The following is a 26957-nucleotide window of genomic DNA, read 5'->3' as shown; positions in this document are numbered from 1 at the left end:
GAGGAAGTGTGGAGAGCTGCTGATGGGTGATGTCCTTAAGGAAAGCCCACGGCAGCCACTGTGTTAAGGCTGACCAGGCAGATTATAACAGGACCCCAGCACCCTGAGGCTGCAACAGCAAGGTGGGGTACCAGGCATCGGTCTAGGAAAGTCACTGGTATTTACAGCTATGTTCTTATGAACAGGATGAAGGTTTTAAGGAAGGGATGAAAATATCATCTAAAGATGAAACGGTCCTTGGGCGAGGACGTGGAGGCAGACACTCACCGCTCTTCTGAAACTGCTCCAGCTCCTCATTGCTCAGCCGCTTTATGGCCATCATCACTGCTTTGAAGGCCCCCTTCAGACGCTTCCCAAGGACCATGTGATCTGGTTCGGCCCTTAGTCGGATGCCGTACTTGTTTTTGTCAGTAGACAGTGTGACTTTTCGAACATTTAATTCCTACAGTGAGTGCCAAAGGAAAAGCGACAGTGTGAGGCACAGAAATCTGTACCACATGGAACGTGTAGACGGACATCCATACCAGCGCTATTCACAAGAGGCAAAGAGCAGATATAACCCAAATGCCAGTCAACCACTGAATGGTTGGGGCTGGGATGTGCACATTTCTGATGTGCGGGCTCAAGGCACATAATGCTTGCCTGCCACGCGCAAGGCCCTGGTTTGGATCCCCAGCATCATACAGAGAATAAAGCAGGTGTGACTAGGGAAATAAAGCATGGTTTACACACACTGGAGTGTTGAGCAACATAAAGGAATTAAGTACTATGCTTTGCTACAATGGGAATGAACAGTAAAAACATTATGCTAAGCAACACAAGCCACACACAGTAGATGACAAACTGTTCTATATGAAATGTCTCAAGAAGGCAAATCCACAGGCAGAAAACATATTTGTGATCTCCAGTCAATGATCAGATTGTAGGGGGAACAGAAGTGAATGGTGAGGGAGATTAGCTTTCCTTTTAGATAGAGGGAAACGTTCTGAGTCTGACGCTAGGTGCAACTCTACTACTACATTTAGAATACCATCTGGGATGGCACAAAAATGCAATGCCAATCAAGCGAGTTGAGCAACGCTAAAAGAAGCCAAGGTTGGTACTTGAATCTCGGCACTCATAGCACAGAGGCAGGTCATCTCTTTGAGTTCAAAGACAACCTGGTCTACATGGAGACCCTGTCTCAAAACAAAAACTAAAAATAAAGGGGCGGGAGGTAGGTCCTGAAATATAAATTCATCTCTCAGGGGTACACTTGCACAAGCAATCCCGAGCACCATCATAACCATTTAACCAGGTGAGAATTCACAGTACTTCATGCCACTGTACTAGCAACATATTCCCACTAAACAGGGAACAGTGATGACACAGAAAGAGACATGGAAACAGAGGATGTAGTAAGGCTAACAACAAGCAACATGGAGGTTTGCTATTGTATCTACTCGGATAAGAGGGTGATGAAGCCCATATGTGATAACGCATGCAATGTCGGCACGTGGGAGGCTGAGGCAGGAGGACCACTCTGGCCTGGGCTACAGAGTAAGTTCAAAGCAACCCTGTGGTATGTATACAGGAAGACAGTGGCTCAAAAAACATGCTCACATATAAAACGTGATCAGGATGGAGATGTGAATAGATAATAAATGTGTGTCTGCAAGGTATTAAATCAGGAGATATAATCTCACTTTTTAGCTTCTACTGTTTGTCTAAAACTCTCAGGTAATTAAAAACCAAATGCAGGCCAAGAGGTGGTGGCTCTGCCGTAAATCCCCGCACTCATGGTCAGGGACAGGGAGGCAGAGGCAGGTGGATCTCTGTCAGGTTAAGGCCAGCCTGACCCTACATTATAAGTTCCAAGACAGCCAGAGCTACACAAACAGAAACTATGTCTCAAAAGCAAACAAACAAAAAATAAAATTCAGAAATTAATATTTTATAGAATGATATACTTAAAATATTACCCACGAATAAATAAAAACTATTTTGAAACAGTAATGAATTTTAAAATTTGAAACAGGTTTGTTTTAAAGACATCACAGAATGCAGTATTGCAAGGATCAGTGGTACCATAAGGGGTCATTAGAGACACCTGCCCCCACTCCTGCCCCGCCAGACTACGGAGACAGTAGACTGCAAAGAGTGCTCTCCCCTGCAATCCCTTGCTGGGCAAAGAGAACCCCTCTGGGAACTTGACAGACGAAGGGAGACGCTCAGAGTTCTGACAGCTTAAATGGACAGCAGGTCCCCATGGCTCTGTGTGACTCTTATCATATATGCTCACAAACGCACACTGAAATACTCAAGGCACTCAATAGTCATACAACTCATTTGCATAGATACAGTCATCTTTGTGATGAGAACCCATAATTTCTTAAATAGAATATTTAAATAAATTATGAACCAGCCAGAAAAGAAATACTATGCATGCACAATAAAGATATTATAGAACTGGGGGTAGTGACATCTGCTTTGATTCCAGCACACAGAAGGCCAAGACAGGAGAACTGAGCCTAAGACCAGCCTAAGCTACAAAGTAAGGCACTGCCCCCAATACCCCCCAAAGGCTACATACGTAATTATATCTGTGCTTAAGTGTGTAAAATCCCAGGAACCTTCTTCAGAGGGCAAAGAAACCCTGGCGACAGGGACGGTGTACACTGGCCCACCTTTTATCAGACATACTACGCCTACCGCATTCACAAACAGCAAATGGCTATAGCTCATCATTTGAAGAAGCAAAGCTTTCTTGTTAATTACAAAAATTTACTCTGAGGAAAAGGAGCAGATGAAAGTAAAGAAACCCAATGACTGCAAACAAGTTCATGGATGGTTACGCATGTAGCAATTTACCAAAGAATAATTTTCTAGGAGACAGAAAATTCTGACTGGGCCGAGCCCTGACTTACCTCAATGATATACTTCTCCAAGGATCTGATATCCTCAAGAGCTTCTGGGTCTTGGTGGATGACCACAATTTCCTTCAACGGATACTAGAGGGGAGGGAAGGGAAACGAACTAAGGGTCGGTCAGTTTCCCCAAACCGCAAAATGCTGGATGCTCATCTGTCTGGCTAAAGTTTACCCGAATATTTAGCTAAACTAGCTCCAAGCCATTCATACCTCACCACAGGAAAGGACAAAGAATTATGCCACTGCTGGAAAGTCTAAGCTAAAATTTCCCAAGACACAGGTCTGGGTCAATCCTAAGAACACAATTTCACACCTTTATTGGAATAGTTTTCCGGTCTCGTATCACTCTTCCAAGCTCGATCACGGACTGCATCCTAGACACGGCGTTCTCAGTTTTCTTGTCAATCAGCTCCTCTCTGATTGATAAACACAGGAGTAGGGGAGATCATTACTTTTAAAGGTGAAAACCTGACACGGTTACTCTTAAGTGAGGAAGAGGATCTGGCTAGGTCTCCAGCGACAACAGAAAGGATGTCACCCACTCCCACCTCAAGGGGCACACGCGGTGCTCCCAGGGTTGCTCAAAGGTGGCACTCACATCTCACCCAACTACCATTCCTAAGGAGGATGCTACAGCCCTCCTGCTGCAGGCCCCTGCAGCCCGAGGAGCAGCTGCATCAGCCCAGGTGAAAGAAGGGGCTCAGGAGGTAGAGAAGGAAATAAGCCCTCTCCCCATCTCTTCCTGCGGGCCTTGGGACCCTAGATGGACTTCCCTTTCCTGTGGCCTGGGTGACTCCTACCGAACACGGGGCAGCATGAGGTAGTGGATGCTGAGTGTGTCCTTGTCCCGGAGAGAAGCAGGGTCAATCAGCAGCTTTAGATTCTGGTACATCAGTTCAGTAAGAAAGGGCGTGTAAGGGGCCTGTAGCAGAACGGAGGAGAGAGCATCACTCGGATGTACCCATCATCCGTCGGTCTCGCTTAGACTGAGAAATGAAAACCCGTCACTTTAGAGAAGAGAATAGAAATACACAGGCATAGGCTGGTTATTAGATGTCCCTTTTCAAAGAAAAATGACTTCTTATGTATGAGGTGTAATAGTAGAGCTACATCGCAGGACTCAAAATATCTCTGTATATCTTGCTAGCCAAAACCAAAGCAAACCAGGAGCCCCAGAACAAGTGCCAGTTAAACCAAATGTATCAGTTAAGTCAATATGCACAGAGGCTAAATACCTTAAAGCCTAGAGATCGTATCTGCAAAGCAGAAAAATCGCACTTGTATCTCGGGATGTGGGTGCAGGAAGTTAGATGTGAACACCACCAAGATCTTGTCTAAGGGCAAATTCCTCTGTGACTGTCACAGGCTCACAGAAGGTTTGTTGTATAGTATGGAACACGATACTGGGGCACCAGAATAGGACACAGAAGAGGAAGGACACAGACTTCCCACCCGTATGCCACTTAGCAGTTTAATTAACAGAAACCCAGGCCAAACATTCACACATTTTTCTATCAGTGCTATTAGGATATGCTTGGTCATTTAAGTATGAGTTTAGGAATCTCTTCATTACTCAGTTACTGAGTTCTTCACATTATCAAGATTTCTATCTTATCTCCCTAAGAGTAGATCCGTGTTTAAATACTGAACAGCAAATGAATAAGCACCTCCTTTACCTCAGTTGACACTTAGAATGAGCACCTTGTATATCTCAGGTGGTACTTAGAATAAGCACCTCATATATCTCAGGTGGTACTTAGAATGAGCACCTCATATATCTCAGGTGGTACTTAGAATAAGCACCTCATACACCTCAGTTAGTATTTAGAACGAGGCACATAAGCTATTACAATATCTGAAAGGGGGCTAGCGATAGAGGCTGCTGACACGTCTACAAAGAGCAGATGGAAGGGAGGGGGCTGTAGCTCAGGGTTACTGTACGTAGCTCGGTTTTGGAAAGGGGTTGAGCATCTCACCATCAGTCTGCACAGAGAAAGCAGGACACTGAACAGTGTCTCCAGAGCCATAACACAGTCTTCTACCCCACTCTCACCCTAGAGAATAAAACAAGAGACAAATAGTAAGCTGCTGCTAGTAAGTGTGTCATCAAAACAGATGTTTATTAAAAGGGGTGGTGTACAGGGACCATGTACTACACAGATGGAAAGGGGCGGAGTGAGGAGTAATGGCCACAACCATCAGCGCTGGGGCCACACAGGGCAGTGAGAGAGGTCAGTATGGGACAGCAGTCTGCCGTCCCCCTGACCATCTCTACTGAAGATCAGGTGAATGGGAGCCAAGGACAGGGCAGGCTTGAAGGTGAGGGGTAGATGGAGTCCTATATAACAAGCAGAGCTAGAAGAGGTAACTCTTTTGCTTTAAAAAAGGAGGAGAGGGGTATATACTATGTGATTTTAAAATAACTTCACTGATTCATGGCAGGGAAAAACTTTCTGCAATGAGGAATTTGTCACTGTCTTATCTCACTATACTTTCTGCACATGCCAGTGTGTCTGGAGACCAGTGTCCACACCAAGCTTATGCTAAAACCCCGACAGCTAGGAAGAACTCTGTCCACAGCAAACACCTGACCACTGCTGCTTTGGGTGGAGACAGAAACCAAGAGGGGTGCTGCTGTGTGGCTCCTTCCTCCAAAGTGAAACCTCCTCACCAGGGACCAGGCTGATATGTGTGGAGGTAAAGCAACGCCCTAACTCTCAGGAACCCCTTCCAGGGTTTTATAAGCAGATCAATGGCTGTGGGGCTCATTCCGCCGGCCAACCGGCCTCCCAATGTGCAGGAGTTCAGGAATGGCGTCTTCCTGAGTTGTCACGATTCTGGGGTGGGCTTTTAGTTCATGATGCAGTGTGGTTATCTATGCTCCTGTCACCCCTCACCCAATCTCCTGGAAGGAACCCCAATAATCTCACAGCTAGACTTGGATGGGGGCAATTCTTTGGCTGTCATTGGCATACACACTATCTAGTCGTGTGTTCATGCCTCTAGGGAAAAGTCACCCACAATAGTTTCTTTTTAAGGAGTATAGCCATTCTTGATGGTATTTGTGGACTTCTATGAGGTCTGCTCAGTTTGACACTGCACCAGCTTGGACACTTCACCCTGATAACTTGTCCACAGTGCATTATGAAAATATGCAGAATGACTTTCAGATCTCCTAAGTCCCATTCTGCCACACTGCACTACAGCTAATGTACTGTAAACACAAGACATCTTCAAAAGAGCATTGGCAATGTGCTACATCCACTCCAGTAGTGACAGGTTTGGAAACCTGGACGCAGTCCTGAGGCAAAAAGTTTCAAGGAAACTCAGCCTCCTGGAACCTTGCATTCTCATAGCTAGGAATGCCCCAGATCTGTCCCTGCAATATTGTGGAGGGTCTTACATGCTTTCTTACAGTATTTTACTGGATAAGAGTTAGAAATCTCAGGGCAAGCTTAGCAAAGCATACTTTTAGTATCTTCATTACAGCCAAGTTACTTCCATAGGCAAGTATTTATCAATGCCTAAAAAATGGGGGGGTTGTGGTATTGCATTATTCATAAGAAGGTCTGCTCGAGCAGAACCCCCTGAAACAGGTTTTATCACTAGGACCAAAGGAACAGCATAATCAAGCATTTACTGGGAACCTCTGGTGGTGGGGGTTAACAACTGACTAGCTTTACACCTGGCTTCTCTTATTTTTTCTCCTGTATAAAAGTTTGATGCTCGATTTAGAAAAATACACTCAGATTCTACACGCTCTCTCGTGTGGACTCTGTCAAAATTCCCATCCGACTCCTATGCCCATCTGCCACCAGAGACCTGTTCCACGCAGATAGGAGACCCCAGAAAAGAGGTAGCCTGCGGCAACAATGCAATGCTGTTTCCCTTTGGTTCTTTCTCATATCCATATTCATTCATATATTCTCTCTCTCTCTCTCTCTCTCTCTCTCTCTCTCTCTCTCTCTCTGCTATTCTCTCACAGGGTTTCTCTGTGTAGCCCTGGCTGTCCTGGAACTCACTCTGTAGCCCAAGCTGGCCTCGAACTCAGAGATCTACCTGCCTCCACCTCTGAGTGCTAGGTTTAAAGGCGTGCAACACCACAACTGACATTTCTCCCTAATCTTTGACCCTGAACTATTCAAACTTCCTACCAGTTCTTACCTTTAACCTTCTCCTGTTCATTCGGACATACCAGTTGGTTAGAATGTCTACAAACTTGACCAGGCGAGGTACCACAGTGTACAGCCTGTAAGCTAAAAGCAAGCAAGATATTAGTCAGGCAGGCCGGGCCAGGCCTGCGAGTGGGAGAGAAGTACAGCTCTGCATTCAAGGGCACTCTACAAGTCAGAATCAACCAATCAGGTGGCTCATACATCATGAATACAGGACACAGCAACCAAGGTGTTTGGGGCACCCCCAAAACAACAATAAGCTACAAGCAAACCCACATCGGTGAAAAAATAAACTGAACCCCTATTCAATGTAACTACCTAACATGGAGAGCACAGCAACTTGGGACAGAACACAGCTCCACGCCACTGTGCTGCCTCAGATGCTAAGAGGTACAGCGAGCGCCATCTTGCCCTCAAAGAGAAACCTGGCAAAGCCTGAGGAGATATTCTCCTGGTGTAAATACACAGCGTGCCGACACCACTCTTTCTACCAGGTGACACAAGCAGCTGCTCAGCATCTTCTGATGCACAGCGCAGACCCACAGTGCAGTCCCCACAGAAAAGGATCCACCCAGCCTGAAGAGGGCACAGCTGCTCTTACTGTGGTTCACAGAAAACGGAACTCAGGCCAGTCGCTAGCTGGCCAAACGCTTCTACATAGGTGGTTTCAGCAACCAGGGCTTTTTCTGTTGGAGAGGAAAAACCAGTCCACATTCCGTCTAGAGCTCCCTACACTTTACTGCCAGGGAAGCCCGAGATTCCTGTGTTCGTTTTTACCTCCTGCAGAGTAAGTGACCCTCACATAGGCAGAGACGACAACGCTCTGGGGCAGCAGCTCTTCCTGAGAGCTGTAGAACCTGCCGGCCCCCACGGCACCCTGTGGACACATTTTCTCCTGATCTTGCTGATGGCGATTCTGTGGGTACGCAGGTCAACAAAGCTGGGACTTAGCTGGGCCAGGAGCTATCCTCTCTGTGTGGGACTAGTCTCCCCCACACGACCCTCATACAGACACTGAGCTGTCTGGTTCCTAGACAGTCTGGGTTCTGTCCTAGGTATATGATATCTAGACTCAGCTTCATGGGAAGTCGTGGAAACTGTGCTGAAAGGTGGTAGGGTTCTCACAGCCCTCTGCATAAGAATGGGTCTGCACCACGGACAAAATTACCCAGAGCCCTGAAACAAACTCCTTTCTACAACTCAGGCCTACCACAGGGCACTTCTGGGTTACCTCTCAAAACTTCCTATGTTAATACGGGAAAACCATTTAAAACACCAAAAGAACAATTATAAAGAGAATAACCGGTGCTCACCCCCGGGAAGACAGTGCAGGAAGGACTCACCTGCCATTTCCGTCTCAAAGAACCCAAGGAGCGACTGCATGAAGGACAGAATCCACCGGTCGGTGATGTTAGGGCTCTCTTTGACTGTGTGTTCGCTGTACAGGAACTCCACTTCTTCTTCCTACAGACAGATGCTCAGTGAGATGTTCGAATGCACAAAGGGTGAACTAATACCGGAAAAAAAATAACTTTAACTTTTTTTTATAATCAATTTTTTAAAAGATTTATTTATTTTACGTATATGAGTACAATGTCACTTTCTTCAGACACACAAGAAGAGGGCATCAGATCCTAATGCAGATGATAGTGAGCCACCATGTGGTTGTTGGGAATTGAACTCAGGACCTCTGGAAGAGCAGTCCGTGCTCTTAACCACTGAGCCATCATCTCTCTGGCCCTAATTTTATCTTTATATAAGTGCACGCGCATGTGCGCGTACCTGTGCCCATGGATGTCAGGAGAGGGCACTGGGAACCAAATCCGGGTCCTCTGGACAAACAGTAAGGACTCCTGCCCGCTAAGTCACCTCTCTAGGCCTACCAAATGCTCTCAGTCAGTAAAACAGAAGGAAATGATGAAACACAAAACGATCCCAGACCCTGGTAGCGAGCCAGCAATATTCAGGACAAGCACCAACAAACCCTCAATGAAGACCGTAGGGTTGGATTCTGTAAACCTACGGGAGGAGGCAGTGAAACCTAGAACCGGGTAATCCTTAGCAAACTGAAACAAGCAACAGGACCCAGCCCCCGCGCTAACCTGGATGATTTACCTGGAACCCTTCATGTCTCCTTTTGCTTTTCACGAGCCCTGCGTGATCCCGAAGGCATCTCACCCACTCCTGCGCTGCACCCTGAACCCCCTGCCAGCTGGGCTTCTCAGCACCTTGGCAGAGCAATGGTGAGGATGACTGGCCTGCAATTGACCCCCTCAGGGTGGGTGTGGCCCTGCTCTGTACGAATGAACCTCTTTGTGGTCAGCTGTGAGTTCTACACCAAGAGGTCTGCCGAGTGAGCATGCGAGCTTCCAGGGTGCTACCACTACGTGGCACCACATACAGGAAAGCTGGCATAACTGCAAAGACCAGGATGCTGAAATCCGGAGAAAGATGTCTGCCTTCTAAATCTCCAGGGATCAGTGTACCCAGAAGTCCTATGGGAATACTACTTCTGTCTTGTTCTCAGCAGAAGGAAGAGCTAGCTAAGTCACTGTCCTGCTTGCGAGCTTCGGGCTGCTCCAGGGTCACTGAGCAGTTAAAGGTGCTAGAGTAAGACATTGAGCACAACTGGCTCCATCATAAACATGCGCACAATGCAGTAACTTGTGCTAGGGATAAAGATGCTGGCGCTGAGAGTAGCCAGCCTGGGGTCAGCAGAGGTGGCCGCAGACCAAGGGCTTCTCAGGATAGGATGGGAAGGCCAACCCGAGGCACAGGTTCACATACATCCCAACTGCTATTCTTTTTGTTGTTGTTGTTGTTGTTAAAGATTTTATTCACTTATGTATATGAGTACACTGTAGCTGTACAGATAGTTGTAAGCCCACCATCTGGTTGTTGGGGATTGAATTTAGGACCTCTGCTCACTCCGGTCAACCCTACTCACTCAGTCCCTGCTCCCTCCGGCCCAAAGATTTATTTATTACACATAAGCACACTGTAACTGTCTTCAGACACACCAGAAGAGGGCGTCAGATCTCATTACGGGTGGTTGTGAGCCACCATGTGGTAGCTGGGATTTGAACTCAGGACCTTCGGGAGAGCAGTCAGTGCTCTTACCCCCTGAGCCATCTCTCCAGCCCCCCAACTACCACTATTCTTAATCCTAGCAGCCATTCAGAGCCACTAGCCCTCTCTGTGTGCAGCCCAATGCTGCCTCACACAAGTCTTCCCTGACCACACTCAAGCCAACAGCACAACCCCCCCTTGTTCTGTCCCTACCCTTTGTCAGGTAAAAACTCTGTCAGTAGCTGACTCTCATACTGTCTGTAATGCCACAACCTGCCACTTCATTGACTAGAGAAGAATTACATTCAACATGAACTCTCTGAGACAAAGAACTGGCTGACCAAACTACAACACACCTCTTTACAGAGAGGAGGCCTGTCCTACAGAGAATCAGACCCTTCCTTCTTGATCTTCATGTAAGGCTTCCTCATGGCTACGGGTTATCTAACAGCAGCAGACGGCACAAGAAAGTGGCCACTAGGTCCCACACAAGCCCACCTCATAGCTCAGCAAACACAGACCAATGTTGTCCGTACCTTGTGGAGTCTAAAGACGTTCTGGATGAAGAAGCGGTAAGCATTGTACCACGGGAGCAGCACATCTTTGAGGACATCCCGTACACCTTCCTCCTTGAAGCGCAGGTTTTCTGCTCTTACCACAGGAGAGTTGATCAGGTATAACCTGGCAGAAGCACAAAATTTACACAGGAAAGTTACACAGACGGCAAGCCAAATATTACTACTTTGAGGAGGCAATCATCAGATCACCCGAGTCTTTCTCCTTTTACTAAAGATGAAGACGGCCAGGTCAGATTCTGCTTTCCTCTGCAGAGGAACAGCCCTTAAACACTGGCACCCCCAGGTGCAGTGGGCTCATGAGGAGACCGGCCACACACTGGAGGCCCACCCTCACTGTGGAGAATGGGCCTAACAGACAGATGAATGTGTGGAGGGCCAGCCTCTCTCTGTTTCCGGGCCACAGGGAACAGTGTGAAGGTGTGCAACATGGGCCTAGGTGTGGGTTTCACCTATGACATGGAGATACTGAACAAGCTCTATAGGCCTTTGCAACCTAAACAGGATAGACTTCAGGAGTATGACTGCTTCAAGCAGTAGCTAAAAGTTCTCTAAAACCTCATGTATTCATTTATTTGTTCTGGTGGGGAGAGGAGAAGGGAAGGGGAGGGAAGGGAAGGGGAGGGGAGGGGAGGGGAGGGGAGGGGAGAATCTTAATACCAACAAGCCGAGGAACCTAGAAAGGAGCTGAGGTAGAGACAACATGCACCCGCCCGGGAGATCATGGATGGCTGATGGCATCCGGGACAGTTTCTAGTCTTCAAAGACTTCTAGACTTGAAAATCACCAACTGCAAAAGCCTAACTCCCCATACAGAGACCCAACAGTTAAAGCATAATTGCACGGCACTCTGAGGATGATGACATAAGATACACCAGAGCACAGGGCTGCTTCATACCTGAGGGCGTCTGCACCATACTTAGTGATGATGGAAACTGGATCTGGGTAGTTCTTTTTCCGCTTGCTCATTTTTTGGCCATCACTTGTAAAACAGAAAGTAGATACCAAGTAAGTGAGTATAGTTGCTCTTATAGATGGATGTGGACTGCAAGCAGACACGCAAGTGCTAATGGAAGGGGGTCAGACGTGTGCTGGTGAAAGTCGCAATGGCAGGGGTGGCTTATATCTATCTGTTAGGCCTTTTATATTCAGGTTATTTTTGTGACTGTGTATGTACATGAGCTTGGGGTGTGTGTGTGTGTGTGTTTATGGGAGGCATGGGTCATGGCACTCAAGCAGCGATCAGACAGCTTTGTGGGGTCAACTCTCTCCTTCCATCTTTATGTGGGTTCCAGGGATCAAGTCAGTCAAGTAGCTGGGCTTGCATGAAAAGTGCTGACACCCACTAAGCCATGTGAAGTCTCTTAACACCATAGCACAGCTACGTCTTTAGGGAGTTGCAGGATAGGCTAGAGCAGTATCTGCCGTGACTCCCTCACAGACTGTGACCATGGAGTACGACCTGAGAGTTGTTAAGACAAAATAATGTCTTCCCTCAAGCTGTTTTGGTCATGGCGTTTTAATCACAGCAATCGAGACCTTAAGACTCATGCCCAGTAGCTTGGCATCCCAGTGCACAACAGCGAAAACTGTTACCTGTGCAAATCAGAAGCTGGTACCAAGTAAACAGTGACAGCTTTGTCAAAAACATGAACATGCTCTACTGTGGCTGGGCAGCAAGGGAAGACAGCCACAGAAGCCGGGTCCCAGGAACACAGGGAGAATCCCTGTTTATTTTTACTGACTGAATAGAGTTGATGCAGTAAAGGAATTGTAAGACACTAATACAACTAAGAAATAATTCTCCATAGGAGACAGAGCCACTGGGGAGGAGTCTGCTGTGGTCCTAGGAGTCACAGGTTCTCTGAAATCCAGTTTCCTCATGTTACAAAGATGACATTAAAAATCCATGTCAGGAGTGTAATACATTGAGACATGTCCACCAAGAACCTGACGAAACGCTCAGCTAAGTCACCTTATCTCTTGCTAGTGACGTCACTAGAAGCACTGTGTTGCTACTAACCCTGTCTGGTGCCTGCCTCGCTCGGTCTCCCACAATTGGAGTCTTCCTACTTAAGATGCATGGAGCCACACGGAGATGGACGGGACAAGAGTATCGAAAACAGGAGCGTAGGGGCACAAATGCCTGTATACGCTACTGTACTTCACGGTCTCAGCAGACAGATAAGCACTAGGGAAACCAGGAATGTTCAGCACACAGTGTGACGCCTATCTGCAAGGGAAGGATGTGTACACCCCTTTCCCACCCAGGCTGGGAGACGACGCAGTTAACAGCCTGGTAATCTGTGTTGTGAGTGTGTATGTGTGTGTGTATATATATATATATATGTATAAGTGTGGGTAGGACCAGACCACACCCAAATCCCCCAGACTATTAAGTTTATCCCAGATTCTTCTTCCTAGACCTTTATCTTTGTTTCTCAATGAAGAGAACCTACTCTTAGGGGAGCTGTCACATGTACTTTATAGCCTGGAGATCTCTAGGCTGTCAGTATGACCCGGACAATAAATACCAGGTCCTGGGCCCTTAAGCTATAAAACCACTCTTCCTGGTAGAGGTCACATGTACTTTGCAAAATAGCTTCAAAGCAGCCATGCTTTTAAAAAAGCTTTAGAGGTGATTGATACCAGAAAACTTTCTCCAAAATTGTACTTTAAATATGTCTAAAACAAACTGCCTGGTGTCAGACTCTAGACATGTGCACCAACACCAGCTAAGTAGTGTTGAGCCAGGCTTCCTCCTTGCTTCAGATGGGTTGTCCCAGGGCTCCACACAGGGGCAGGGCAGAGCATGAGATCACAGTGCACGCCTGTAATCGCAGTGCTGGAGAGGCTCAGACTGGCAGGAGGGAGGTAAACCTGCTGAGGCCACTCAGCCTCAGGAAAACAAAACAAAACTCAACAAAACTAAACTAGAGGGAGTGTAAGAAGTTAGAGACGAGTATGCAGAGCTGGAAAACGGGTGGGGTTCTGTGAGTTCAAGACCAGCTTAGTCTACAAGATTAGGATCTAAGGCAGCCGGGTTGTCTCAACAGCCAAAACCAGCCTGAGATTAGAAGGAAAGGGGTGGTGGGGAACAAGGTTGGCGGTGCCAAGTTCCTCTCTTCACAGAGAGAATGTGGTGAGGGCCAGTCAGAACATGGCTGTTTTGAACACAAATTTCAAGGGCAGAATAAAGAGTGCAGGAGCATATAAACTCATAACTACAGAGGGGGTGGGTGTACCTGCCTTGCCAAGATGAGGCCATTCACAATCACATTCTTGAAAGGTGGCTGTCCAAAGAGGGCTGTGGCTAGCACCAGCAGGGTGTAAAACCTGGGGGAAAACAAAAACAAAAAAGCCAGAATTTTAAAGGTAGAAAAGGAATCCAAGCACAGGAAAATGTATATATATTCACTAGACTGGACTTTTAGCTTTGATTCATTACACTTCTTAATTTTTTTTTTTCCTCACGTTGTATGTGGAGGTCAGAGACAACATGTGAGTGTTGCGTCTCTCCTTCTGCCACGTGGGTCCTGAAGCCAGGTTGTCTGACTTGGTGATCAGTGCATGTACTCACTGGGCCACCTGGCCAAGCCTGTATTGTACATCTTGATAATCACGTACCAAGTGAAAGATACAGGTGCATCGTGCCCACAACAGATCACTCAAAGTTAAGAGTCTGATTGGCGAAACAAAATTTTCTTAAAACAAAATCTTGCCGTGAGGAGCCATGGGCAACATATAAGGCAAACACCCAGGACTTCCAGAGCTGCCAGATGAGAGCTGTCATGTTTCCTGTGAGATCCTGTGGCACAGACCATGGGATAATAAAATACATGCACTCAGACTGCAGAACCAGGAAAGGCTTCCATTCTGCAGGGTCAGAAGCCCCTCCTGTGGGCAGTGCTCACAGCCTGGGATACTCTTACTCCAGGGACTCGCTCCCTCTACCAGAGAGGCGATGCTCCTGCACTACCCTGACCTGCTCCTGTACTTCCAGAGCATCAGGAATGCAGACTGAAGAAGACCAGAGCCCAGACCAAACACCCCGATACAAATACCCGTTCAAACATCCCTCTCCGTTCCACAGGATGCTGGCTGGTGCCCTGGAGGCAACTCAAGCAATAAAAGGAAACAGGAAGCAGACAGTGAAGAAGACAAGCAAACTGCCAGGGGAGTTTACCAATGGCTAGACTTCACTTCCCCTGGAGAACCGTGCTTACGTGTTATTGAGTAAGCTGGCCCTCCTTAGAACACGGAAATCTGTAGGGCCAGAGAAGTAAGGTGAGTAGTTTCAGAGACTAAAGTTCAATTCCCAGCATCCACATCACACGGCTCACAGCAGCCCGTAATTCTAATACCAGAAAAGTCAGACTCTCTTCTGGCCTTGGCACGGCGCTTACGTGCACAGAGCCACATACATACATGCATTAAAAAAAAAAACAAAACAAAAAAAAACAACATTAAACAACAAAAGAAATGTGTTCCTGGAGGACTCTCTAATAGATTCAAATGGGAGGAGCAGAGGACCACAGCAGTGGTTCTTAAGGCGAAACCCTATGGTACCATCAGCAATGACTGCCCTGAGTGTCAGGCCACAAAGCCTGTGCATGAGAAGGTGAGTGACCTTTTCCCAGTGAGCATGACAGCACCGCTTCAAACGGCACGCAAGCTACATGAAACTAATAAAAAATCTCTCCATATACCTGTGGTTTTTTTTTTTTTTAGAATGAGAACACATAACAGCTAGACTTAAACTTTGAACACATTCCCAACCACCTTCCAATTTCTAACATCCAACCTTCTGTCACTGTAAAGATCATTTAAACTCTGAGTAAAAAAAGATTTTAAATGAACAGGCTAAGAATACATACGAAGAGTTTTGTTTTAATATACCACAGAGATATATTCCACTGTGTGAAATAATACAGACTGTAACAGCATAGCTTTGTGGTAGCAGAGATTCCTACTGGAAAGACATGGTGGCGCCCATGCTGGATGGGAGGGGCAGAGGGCAGAACACTGTCTCCTCTCTGCATCAGCACCAGGCAGAGGCATGTGGGCATTTCATGAAACTCATGTTTGGTAAAGCAAACCCAACAGTAACACCCGAAGAAAGGCGGGGCCCATGTCCGTGAGTGACGTACCAGCCTCTGGTTTGATCGATGCCTTCGGCAATGAAGTCTGCAGGAAAGGCGTCCTCAAACTCGCGCTTGCTCTCGAACGGGTAATGGACCTGGGCATAGGGCATGCTCCCGCTCTCGAACCAGCAGTCAAACACCTCAGAGACTCGCCGCAACGGTGCTTTCCCACAGCGGGATGGGATGGTCAGGTGGTCGATGCTGACAAACAGAAAAGTTGCCACCTCTCTTCACTGGGAAGAACTTAACAGTCTAAAGGTCAATCCGACAAGACCACATTCATGTGTCGTGCTACAGTACTTGGGTGAATGGGGGGCTCCATGTACAGTGGTAGTCCTAGAAGGCTACAAGGGAGCTGAAGTTTTCCCTTTGACTACTGACATCAACAGGGAGCGGGGTGGAGGGGATGTGACATAATGCTTTATTTATATGTTCCTAATGACAGGAAGCAAATAAAACTGCAGCAGGAAGAGGCACAGCACACGAGAGTTCCCATGACTCCCAGGGGTTGATGGTGGCCCGTAAACAACTATACAATCAGTTTATGCATTGACCATTATCTTTTTTTTTTTTTTTTCCTAGTGCTAAGGCAGGGCTTCATAGCTCAGGCTGGCCTTGAACTTGCTATACAGCTGTGAAGGGCTCTGAACTCTTTGCACCTGCCTCTGCCTCTGTCTCCTGACTGTTGATTTCAGCGGTCATGCCTGGCTTTTGCTTTAAGTACCAAGGTATATGCTTATTCCTACTATAAAACTGTTTGCCATAAAAACTAAACAAAACAAAAACAAAAACAAAAGACTGTTTGCCATGTTATGCTACCAGCACCTATTTACGTTCACATCTAAGTGTCCTGACTGTATGAATGGGCCAGAGTGATTAACCTATCTCTACCATCTAGGCTTGTGCAAGCTCACTCCAGAGCATTTCCTCAGTGAATGACTTGTCTATGGATGCACTTCTCAGAAGACACACTAGTGGGAAAGTGCATGTGGCCTGGAGGGGTGGCGGACCCCTTTCATCCTTGCCCTGGGGCAGGAGGCAGAGGCAGAGGCAGGTGGGTCTCTGTGATATCAAGGTCAGCGTGGCCTATGAAGTGACTTCCATGACAGCAAGAGCTACTACACTGTGATACCTCGTCTCAAAAATGGACAGTTGTCCCCAAAGGCTGAGACCACCAGGGGCCCTCAATCCGAAAGGTCATGTACCAAAGAAAGTTATGTGGCATTTCAATCAAGGAGGGGGAGTGCACATCACAAACTAACATGGCTCATCAACCAAGTCGCTAGCGGGCAAGTGCGTTCCAGGCACGGCTCTGTAACTCCCAGGAGATGGCCTTACCAGGGCGACAGCAGGGCAGCGAGTCAGAACTGACCTCTCTCTGTGGAGATCTGAGATTTTTGTTCCCGACAATTCTTCAAGCTCTGCCACTGATCCAATGCACACTACCTGTCAAAAACCAAAGACGACAGGAACTCCTCAGAGCCAAGGAGACTGTGCTGGGTTCCTTTAGGCTGTGTGGTTGTAGAGCCCCGACTCTCTTTACGAGTGGGCTAATGGAGCTCTGAGCTGCAGGGCAGTGATCGCCAACAGGGCTCAACTCTCAGGCAAGGCCTTCGGCTCCAAAGAAGCCGGTGCTGACTTTGTTCCTGTGACCCCTCTTCTGCAGGTCTGCAGCACAGGCCCCTAAACCCACAGCCACCACCTCAACAGGCATTCCTGTAGATTTATCATAATCAATCTCTGCCTAAAATAAATAAAATGTCTTACACTATTAGCCAATAGTATCTTTTTTTTTTTTTTTTAGATTTAGTTATGTATTTTACTTGAGTACACTTTCGTTGTCTTCAGACACACCAGAAAAGACCATTAGATCCCATTACAGATGGTTGTGAGCCACCATGTGGTTGCTGGGATTTGAACTCAGGGCCCTTGGAAGAGCAGCCAATGCTCTAAACCCTGAAGCTATCTCTCCAGCCCCACCAATGACATCTTAAGTTCTTTCTTGTGCCTGGATCTTGCTTTTATCTTCTGTCATCTTTCCAATCAAAGGCTAGAACTACATTATTGTGCTGAGGGGATAATAAAAATAAAAGTGGTCTAATTCACAAGGAGTTAGGATGATCGTGCTCAGGTAGAGCTGGGGTGGAGATAGGTGGACCAGGCAGGGAACGCGGACCTCCTGACAGAGAGGGGTCAGGTCAGCAGGAGAGGCTTCGTGCTTCCTCACAGGGAAAGGCCTCTGCCTCTTGGGCACCCAGGGCTTTCTCTGCTCCTTCCCTTAAGTCCTGAAAAGGTTTCTGACTCAGGAATTTGGCTGTTGCCTCTCATGTCCTTGTATGGAATCCACTACACACCAGGGAGTTGCTCTCCACACAGGACAGAAGGGAGGCTCTGCCATGGAATTGTGTTTGCCTACACTGGTGGACGGGACGCATCTAGACTCACATAAATCAAACACGGTTTCAGAAGTTAAGGTATACAATGCTTGGGATTTTTATCTTCTCCAGTTTCTCATAAGGTCAGTTTAACTTTCTTTCTTTCCTTTCTCTTTTTAGATAGAGTCGCAGTTTATCCCTCTGGCTGCTGGCCTGCAACTTTCTGTGGAGCTCAGGCTGGCCACAAACTAGCAGATTCACCTGCCTCTGCCTCCTGAGTGCTGAGATTAAAGGTGAGCATCACCACGCCAGGAGTCAGCTGAACTTGAAGTTAGTTCTAGAACTTAATGTGTGGCATGGGATGGGGGAATCAAAGCAACACCCATCCACCATCTAATATGCTTTTTTCCTGAAAAAAAAAATTACTAATTATTTTTCCATTTTACAGAATAAAAATTCAGATCTGCACTTAAATAAAAAGTAAACCCCCAAACAGACTGTCTTATATGATCATTCTAGAAAAGAATTCAGACAGTAAGAGGCCACACTTTTTAACACCATAGTCCCACAACAGAGAACTTCAGCAACAGTCAATCAACACAAGGCCCGGACTCACCTCCTCAAAGTCTTCACTGACCCACAGTGGGATGGGGGTGCCCCAGTATCTGTTTCTGGAAATTGCCCAGTCACGTGCCTCTTTCAGCCAATTTCCAAACCGTTTTTCTCGTACAAACTCTGGGACCCTGTCACAGAGGGATGACATCGACAGTCATGCAGGAGCACTAGACTAGGTAAAAATTATAAACCAGGCTGCCACCACAAGCCTTTGCGTGATGCTTTGTGGAAACACTATGCTAGGCCCACATCTAGCACATCCTTTGAAAAGACAGCAGGACACATGTTTGGGAAGCCTCTTTTTTGCTATTTGATTATTCATGAGGTAGGCTGGCACTTGTAGTGAAGACCAGCCAGGGAGGACAAAGGTTTCTGTGCTTGGGCTCTCTGTAAAGCCAAGGGCAGAAGATGTCCACATACCAGGGACTCAAACACCCAAATTAGTTATAAATAAACTGCTTTGGCAGACACATACTAGTCTTCATCATAGGAAAGTTAACAGTCGGAGTATAGAAGATTATTCATTTGTTTTTGTAACAGGGCCTCACTGTGGCTGTCCTGGAATGCAGAGGTCTGCCTGCCTCCGCTTCCCAAGTTCCAGGATTAAAAGTGTACATACTATGTCTCCCTAAGACATTTTCCCCAAAGCCAATTCATCCTGTAAGGCATACACAAGTAACTCTTGCTTATCTCTAGTGGGCTTTACAAAGAAAAATGAGTTCTTACATCTTCTATCATAAGCAGGTATTACTTTAGTTGTACATGACTGTGTTTTCCTAGCCAAATAAAGACAATTACAAATTATGATAAACGAGATGGTCAGTACTTGAACTAAACTCATTCAGCACATGTAAAGGACAGTAGGAAGGAGCATGCTCACCAGTAGCACAGATCGTTGTTCTTCAGTAGCTGGTCCACCATGTGCTCCACCCGCACAAACCAGCTGGGCACAGACTTGTAAATGAGGGGCGTGTCTGACCTGGGACCAGAATACAGATTCCACTGTCAGTCGGAGGCTTACCGGTACCAAGGGCAAGCCTGAGTCTAATTTCTGATCAATGTCATTTCAGCTACTCAGCCTTCTGCTGACAGTAACTTTTATGTTAGATTACAAGTGTCCAGATTGGCAGACGCCTCAGAAAGTAACAGCACCTGCTGTCGCGCCTGATGAACCAGGGTTCCATCCCTGGAACCAACATGGTGGAAGGAGAACAGATCTCTACGCTTTGTCCTGACCTCCACAGACATGCCAAGGCCTGCCAGCACACACACAGGAGTACTCACACACAAAGCAAACAAGTCAACGAAAAACTAAACACACAGATGTCTGAGTCTCCTGCCTCCTTTCAAATGAAAAAAGATGAACAAAAGAAGATAAAGGAAAAAAGATGAACAAAGCTAGGGGCCTGGAGAGACACCCGTGCACACACACACACACACACACACACACACACACACACACACACACACAGAGTTTTTTTTAATGGCTCTTCTGAGGCCGAGTGAGCATGACATATGGCTTCAATCCCAGCCCTCAGAAGCAGAAGGAGCACTGAGTTTAAGGCTAGCCTGGTCTACAGAAGAGTCCCAGGCCAGCCAGGGCTACACAGAAAAACGTGGTCTCCAAAAACCAACCAACCAAACAAGGAAGAAAACAAAAACAAAAACAAAAACAATTTAAGAAAAAAGAAAGAGAGAGAAGAAAATGGTTCTTCTGATGATAGAACCGGGGCACAGAGAGAAAGTGTGGGGACAAACTTGAGGACACTCAAGAGTACATTCATTTGAAGATTTACAGGATGCTCTTACGCCAAGGCTTGGTTATAGCACGGTGCGGAGGAGAAGCCCCCCCCACCACAGCACTCTCAGCGCCCTCACCTCCAGCAGAAAGGGTAGCTGTGAGTGAAGGTGCCTGCCGCCAGCAGCCGGCCCTGCTCCTTCAACATCCTAATGATATTTTTGTCAGCATCCTGTTAATAAATAAATTAGTCAGTCACTAAAACACACTGGCATACTTAGTAACAATATAAATACATGACTAAGATCTGATATTTTATAATGGATAAAAGGCACAAACAACTGGTGTCTTTTGAAAACATCTGTTCTGCAGCTGGAGGCTCGGCGAGAAGGAGACAAGCCTGAGGAGCCTGCCCAGGATGCCTGAGACCCTCGGCTTCCCCCTCAACACAACGTTAAACACAAAACCCAGAAAACCACTCTGCTGATTTACCTCCTTAGGCAATCTGAACATACATCTGTAACTTCTCAGGCACTGAAGTTCTCAAACATGAAAGTTGACCTGAGCATCAGAAGGCCACGCACCACGCCAGGACAGACTGCAGTGTACGGCTCCCAACCTGTACTGATGAAACTATACCATGCTTCCCCCCTCCCCCCTTCTAAGCATGCCAGACCCTCAGAGTGTGGCTAATAGCTGTCTTTCCTTGTTTTAAGGGCTTAAATTTTAAAACGTCTATGGTAATTCTAAGTGTGATGAGACAGATCACACCCTTCCACACACACAAAGCACAGACCTTCACATACTGCCCCACAAAATGTGTCACTTCCTCTGTGAAGCAGCCTGAAGCATCCACAGGACACACGGGAACTGAGTCTTTCTGAATGATGTTGAAGTCCATACAGACACGATGATCATCCTGACACAGACAAGAACACATAAAAGTGTCTAAGTATATGTGTGAGGAAAAAGGAAAGCTTGAATTTATATAGATTTGTAAGCAAATTTTCAATACTGTCTTGTATACATCTGAGTAACCTTCTACTTCTAACTGTGGTGACTTAAGGACGACCTATAGAAGCTAGGCCTTACAGCTGAACCATAGTTACATTTTCTAGCCCAGTCATCCCAACCATTAGATACCACACATGAACATTTTAAAACTAAACCACAGCCAGCTGCAGTAGCGCTCATCTTAAATCCCATCATTCAGGAAGCAGAGGTAGGTGGACCTGAGGTCAAGGGTCTACCTAGTGAGTTCCAGGCCAGTCAAGAATAAAGACTATAGTGAGACATATCTTAATAACCCCAAACAAAACCAAATAAACCCACCAAAACAACAACAAAAATTAAAACCAAAAGCCCTCCCTTAAGTTACATTTCATTTGTAATGATATACATGTCTATCTGGATAATGAAAGTCAGTGTGGTGGGAAGGTACAACGCTTGACAGACATACAGCGTTGCATCCTAGGATTCACGGTAAGCATCCCTGTCACTAGGGAAACAGGCTTCAGGTGGCACATCTTTCCTAGGATACAGCAGGATGCTTCGGAAGTGGATCCACGTGATACTGATTAATGCTGCCTGCGAGGGATGCTGAGTACTGTACTGCATTTGCTCATTTGACCTTGCCAGAAAGCTGCCAGCAAGGCAGACAACTGTATTAGGGCTGACAACAGCTCAGGGTTTGATCTGCTTACAGAAATCGGCAAGAAGAATATGGACTGCAGGTACAGATTTTCTATGTCATCTTTGGGGGCAAGGAGCCAGAAAAAAAGATTCCACTGGTCTTGGCAAGGCGAAGACGCTTAATGAGACTCGTGACTCAGCAACCCAGGAACAGTAGCCACTGATATTTACTTCCCATAAATGCTTCCGAAAGAGTATGCTACTCACGGCGCCAAAGTAGGGAGCCTGGTGAACAACGCCTGTGCCTTCTTCATCCTTCACATAGTGGTCGACAAGCACGGTGAAGGCGCCGTTCTCCTTACACTGAGAGAGAAAGGTTGTCAAGGGTTAGATGAAATACAGGGGAGAAAGACCTGAAATTAACATGTAAATCGAGAAGACAAAGTAATTCCAATTAGGAGGGAGATGCAGAGAAGAAGAGGCAGGAGTCCCTGGCACAAGCTTGGCTAGACAGACTAAAGACCCTGCCTTGGTAATTAAAGTGGAGAGCAGTCAAAAAGACCAGATGTCAACCTCTGGCCTCCACATATGTGCACACTTGTACACACACCCACATGTATATGAAGGTGAACACACACACACACACACACACACACGCACACCACTGAGAGAGAGAGGAGACCTGAAAGTGAACTGAACTCAGTATACAATGAGAAAAGGGCCAAGAGCATTTACAGCAGGAGACAAGCTTACTGCAAAGGCAGAGAGGTGAGGAAGGAAAAGGCCAGCTTGGAGATGTGGTCATGGAGCTGGTCGGTGATAGAATTCCAACTCACTCAAAGACAGCAACGTTCTCATACTAAATCAGAGTTTGGGATTCAGATACACTCCCAGGAACATTAGTAAGAAGGCCACAAGAGTCCCACTCATCACCTCCTTCTGATGATTGAAGACATGAATGTAGAGAGCCACAGCAAAACAGCCCCACACTTACCTTAATGAAGTAGTCAAACAATGGCTTGTATTTCTTGCCTTTGAGAGAGGCACCGGGAAACCTTGAAAAGGAAGATAAATCCATAAATCAAAGCAGTAAGGCCAGGGAGATAGTTCAGTAAGTGTAATGCTTCCTGCTGAGGCATGGCCATCGAGTCTGGATTCCGGAAAAGCGTGTAAGAAGCTGCGAACAGACATGCATGCCGTCCCCCCCCGCCCCGCCCAGCTGGGGAGGAAACACAGGGATCCATGGGACTTGCAGGCTTGAACTTAAACTGGGAAGCCCAAGTTCCACGAGAAAGCTGTCTCTAGACTAACAAGGAGAGTGATAGGGGAAGCCACATGATGTTTACCCACGGCATATACGTGCACACCCACCCACCCACAATGTACACACAAAACAAAAACAAACAAACGCAGTCAGTCAAAGTAATGAAACTGCAGCCAGAGTCCAGCGGCATCCTCTGGGGCTCACAGACGTGTGACTTAGGACATATCTGGTACCTAAAACTTGATTTGAACACTACAGCTTTGGGATGGCGAGTCATCCTAACACACACTCGCACTATATGAACACTGCATCAACTGTCCGAGCACTCACCTTTCAAGTATCTCATAGTCGCTCTCTTGCTTATACAGGGCCGATAATCTGGCTTCCGTTAAGATGAACAATTTTCCCCTGGTGACATCTGAGAGAAGGAAGAAAAAGAGGACATGGGTGGCACTCAGACTGGTTGACTATGAAGACACACACTGGGCATATATATTTCTTGTGCCAGGAAGCTTTGTCACCTGTACCTACTGTGTGCCCTGGACACAGAGAGGACACTGCAGAGCTGAGCAGAACTGCTACCCAGACGTGCTGAGACATCAAAGGCAGTAGGGTATGTGGCCATTACTGAGCACGTCCAAGTCCATTAGGAAAATTAACCTTTATGTTCTCTTTCTAAAGGTAATGTACGTGAATGTTTTTTTATGGTGGCGCAGGCCTTTAATCCTAGCATCTGGGAGTGGATCTCTGAGTTCCAGGCCAGCCTGGGTCTACATAGTGCGTTCCAGGCTAACAAGCACTAAACAGTGAGACTGTCTCAAAACTAACAAGCAGCACCTTCCAGTAACAACTCAGGTGGCGCACAGGTCACAGCTCCCTGTGCTCTCGTTCCCTCGGAGGCTGAACTCACTGCCGTGTTGTAATCCCCATGACTCTCAGTGCACAGTAACGAGTGTGTGTGCGTGCGTGCACGTGTGCGTCTATGAGAGAGACAGACAGACACGCACTAGCTTCTCTTCACCTTCTAATAAGCAAAGCGGAGACTCTAGGGGCTCCTACAGCATGTGCACATACATATATATAATTCTGTGACCATCATCCTGTGCAGTAGAACCTAAAGATCTCTCTCGCTCTCCATTTAGCCAGATCCCCGGCCTCTGACTCTTTCGTAAGCCACCACTGATTTTTTTTTTTAACTCAAGATATCACAAACCACTTCTAACAAATCAACTGATGAACAACTAAGTTGCCTTAAAAATAGTACTAAGAAGAGGCACCTATCTGTCCCTTGGTAAAATCTTTCCGGGGGGAGGAGGGGGGAGCATCCCTGGAAGCCTAGAGCATCAAAACTCTGATACTGACAAACCTCCCCAGAAAAGTGTATGGAAACTTCAACTTCCACTACAGAGTGTGGCATGCTATAACCCAGCAGAGCATGTCACCTGTTTCCCAGATCACTTCTAAGGACCTTTGTGATTCATTCAAAAACTGCCCCCACTGGTGCAGCAAGTCACAGAAGCACTGCTATAATACACCAAGCCCACATTTTATATAAAATATGACAAGAGCGAGACAAAGTGTGTAAGTACATGAGTGGTGTGTGTGCGTGCACGTGTGTACACACTCAAGAGTTACATTTGCAACATCTGTCCAAACCCTCCTAATGCACCACCGACTCATGGTTTCCATGGGAACAGTCCCAATGGCATCACACCTCCCTTAGGGAAGCAACTACAGACCCAGAGTCAGGCACCTCTATGGACAACAGCTACTCTCAACAGGCATCTCCAAGGTTCAGGAAGAAACCAAATAAGGCTGCCCACGCACACTTTAAGACCGATGACGTTCCCCGTGCACCTACACAGCAGCTTCCATGCCTTGGCTGCTGCTGTGAACAGGGTCGACACCGACACAGGGTCTGAGCGAGCACCTGTCTTCACGGCTCTCTGCTCCTTCCTTCCCTGTTCTCCTTTCCTGAGTCAAGGTCGCAGTTAGGCTAGGCTGGCTGAAAACTCTTTTATTCTCCTGCCTCCAACATCCAGGGGCACATGCCACCAAACCCAGATCCTGCTTTCAACGGAGGCAGACTACTAGGTCACTCAACTCCAGAAGCAAAGCCGTACCTGCTTCCAGAGCAGCTGTTCCTCGGCCCGAACCGCCCCGCCCAATGTGCTTTTCTCTCCCTTTCTCCCTACAATCTCTCCAAATCTGAAAGTGTAAGTGCTCAAAAAGTGCCAACCATAATATACATCTTTAAGGAAGGACCTACTTGAGAATGTAAGAATTCTCTACCATGGAACAGGTCAATGAGGTACAAAACGTACATTAAAACTGAAAATTATAAAAATCTGTGTCACTTTCAAATGGAAGTGAGGCATCTTTTCAGGCTGCTTTTCTGTTCTATCTCTATCTTTTCTGTTCCTCTTCTCTTCCCCACCCCGCCTTGTTTTGGGATAGGATCTTGCTATGTTGCTCAGTGTAGCCTCAAATTCACAGTGTTCCTGCCAGCTTATTGTGTGCTGAGACTTACAGGTATGAGTCACCATACCTGTCTTTATAGCTTGTCTTTAGTAAAAATTTTTGTATGGGAATTGTTTTGTATCTACATAAAATCGGAAGCTTTTATATCTATATAAAATTACTTCATCAGTACTAACCACAAGTTACTATGAGTCCAACAGTTACCTCTGATCTTCACATACTGGATTTCTGGATTGACACATAGTGCAAGGTTACTGGGTAGAGTCCAAGGAGTGGTTGTCCAAGCAACTAAGGATGTATTTTCATCTTCCTCCAGAGGGAATGTTACAAATACTGAAGGATCCTGAACATCCTGCAAGACATTGAGGGGAAACAGTGTTTCACACACCTGTAAAGGTCAGAAGAACAGGAAACTGAACGGAAAGGGAACTAAGATATATTTTAGGATGAAAATGAGCTCAAACACCAAGCGGTGGTGGCGCACACTTTTAATGCCAGCTGTGGCAGGTGCATCTCTGAGTTCCAGGCCAGCCTGGTCTACAGAGAGAGTTCCACAACAGCCAGAAATACACAGAGAAACCCTGTCTTGAAAAACAAACAAACAAAAAAACCTAAACAAAAACCAACAACGAAAAAGAGGAATACCAAACAGCAGACTTAGGGGAATGAATGATAACTTAGCCATTAAAGGCTAAGGCTCATAACCAGTAAGAACAGAAGTTACACTATTACAGCGATCTATAACTGTGTTGGATAAAAATTATTTCTGCATATTATAGTGTACATTTTTATGTGTTTAGAGTATTTTATTAAATATGCATGAGCCAATAACAAAGACAACTGGGAGACGAAAAGGATGGATCCCAGCCCTCGGACAGGGTCTAAAGAGATCATATGGAACGGGAAAAACATTCTCTACTGTGATGAGAAAACGCTTCTGAAGTGTGACGGTTTCCAAACCTGGGTGCAAACAAGGCTTC

The 26957-nt window shown here is 46.5% G+C and overlaps 1 protein-coding gene and 1 non-coding gene across 2 annotated transcripts in view; both read right to left on the bottom strand.

The window, feature by feature from the left end:
* Positions 1-26957, bottom strand: part of Iars (isoleucyl-tRNA synthetase) — a 46585-nt gene that overhangs the window by 9026 nt on the left and 10602 nt on the right. The window contains exons 7-26 of the mRNA XM_021215643.2: positions 26182-26329; positions 23827-23914; positions 23227-23287; positions 22500-22595; positions 21397-21519; positions 20741-20832; positions 19743-19841; positions 18864-18990; positions 17245-17318; positions 15879-16073; positions 13978-14064; positions 11627-11710; positions 10690-10834; positions 8428-8548; positions 7074-7165; positions 4886-4963; positions 3710-3831; positions 3223-3325; positions 2907-2990; positions 268-442 (exon numbers count right to left, since the gene is read on the bottom strand). Of these exons, the coding sequence (XP_021071302.1) occupies positions 268-442; positions 2907-2990; positions 3223-3325; positions 3710-3831; positions 4886-4963; positions 7074-7165; positions 8428-8548; positions 10690-10834; positions 11627-11710; positions 13978-14064; positions 15879-16073; positions 17245-17318; positions 18864-18990; positions 19743-19841; positions 20741-20832; positions 21397-21519; positions 22500-22595; positions 23227-23287; positions 23827-23914; positions 26182-26329 (2194 nt within the window). The remainder of the gene's footprint in view (positions 1-267; positions 443-2906; positions 2991-3222; positions 3326-3709; positions 3832-4885; positions 4964-7073; positions 7166-8427; positions 8549-10689; positions 10835-11626; positions 11711-13977; positions 14065-15878; positions 16074-17244; positions 17319-18863; positions 18991-19742; positions 19842-20740; positions 20833-21396; positions 21520-22499; positions 22596-23226; positions 23288-23826; positions 23915-26181; positions 26330-26957) is intronic.
* On the bottom strand, positions 12316-12448 carry LOC115065670. Its single transcript, XR_003845437.1, has one exon. It is a non-coding gene; the product is annotated as a small nucleolar RNA SNORA24 (small nucleolar RNA).

This window comes from Mus pahari, chromosome 16, assembly GCF_900095145.1.
Source record: "Mus pahari chromosome 16, PAHARI_EIJ_v1.1, whole genome shotgun sequence".
Lineage (NCBI taxonomy): Eukaryota > Metazoa > Chordata > Mammalia > Rodentia > Muridae > Mus > Mus pahari.
Note: the sequence above shows the minus strand (reverse complement) of the source record. Positions and strands in the feature narration are given on the sequence as shown.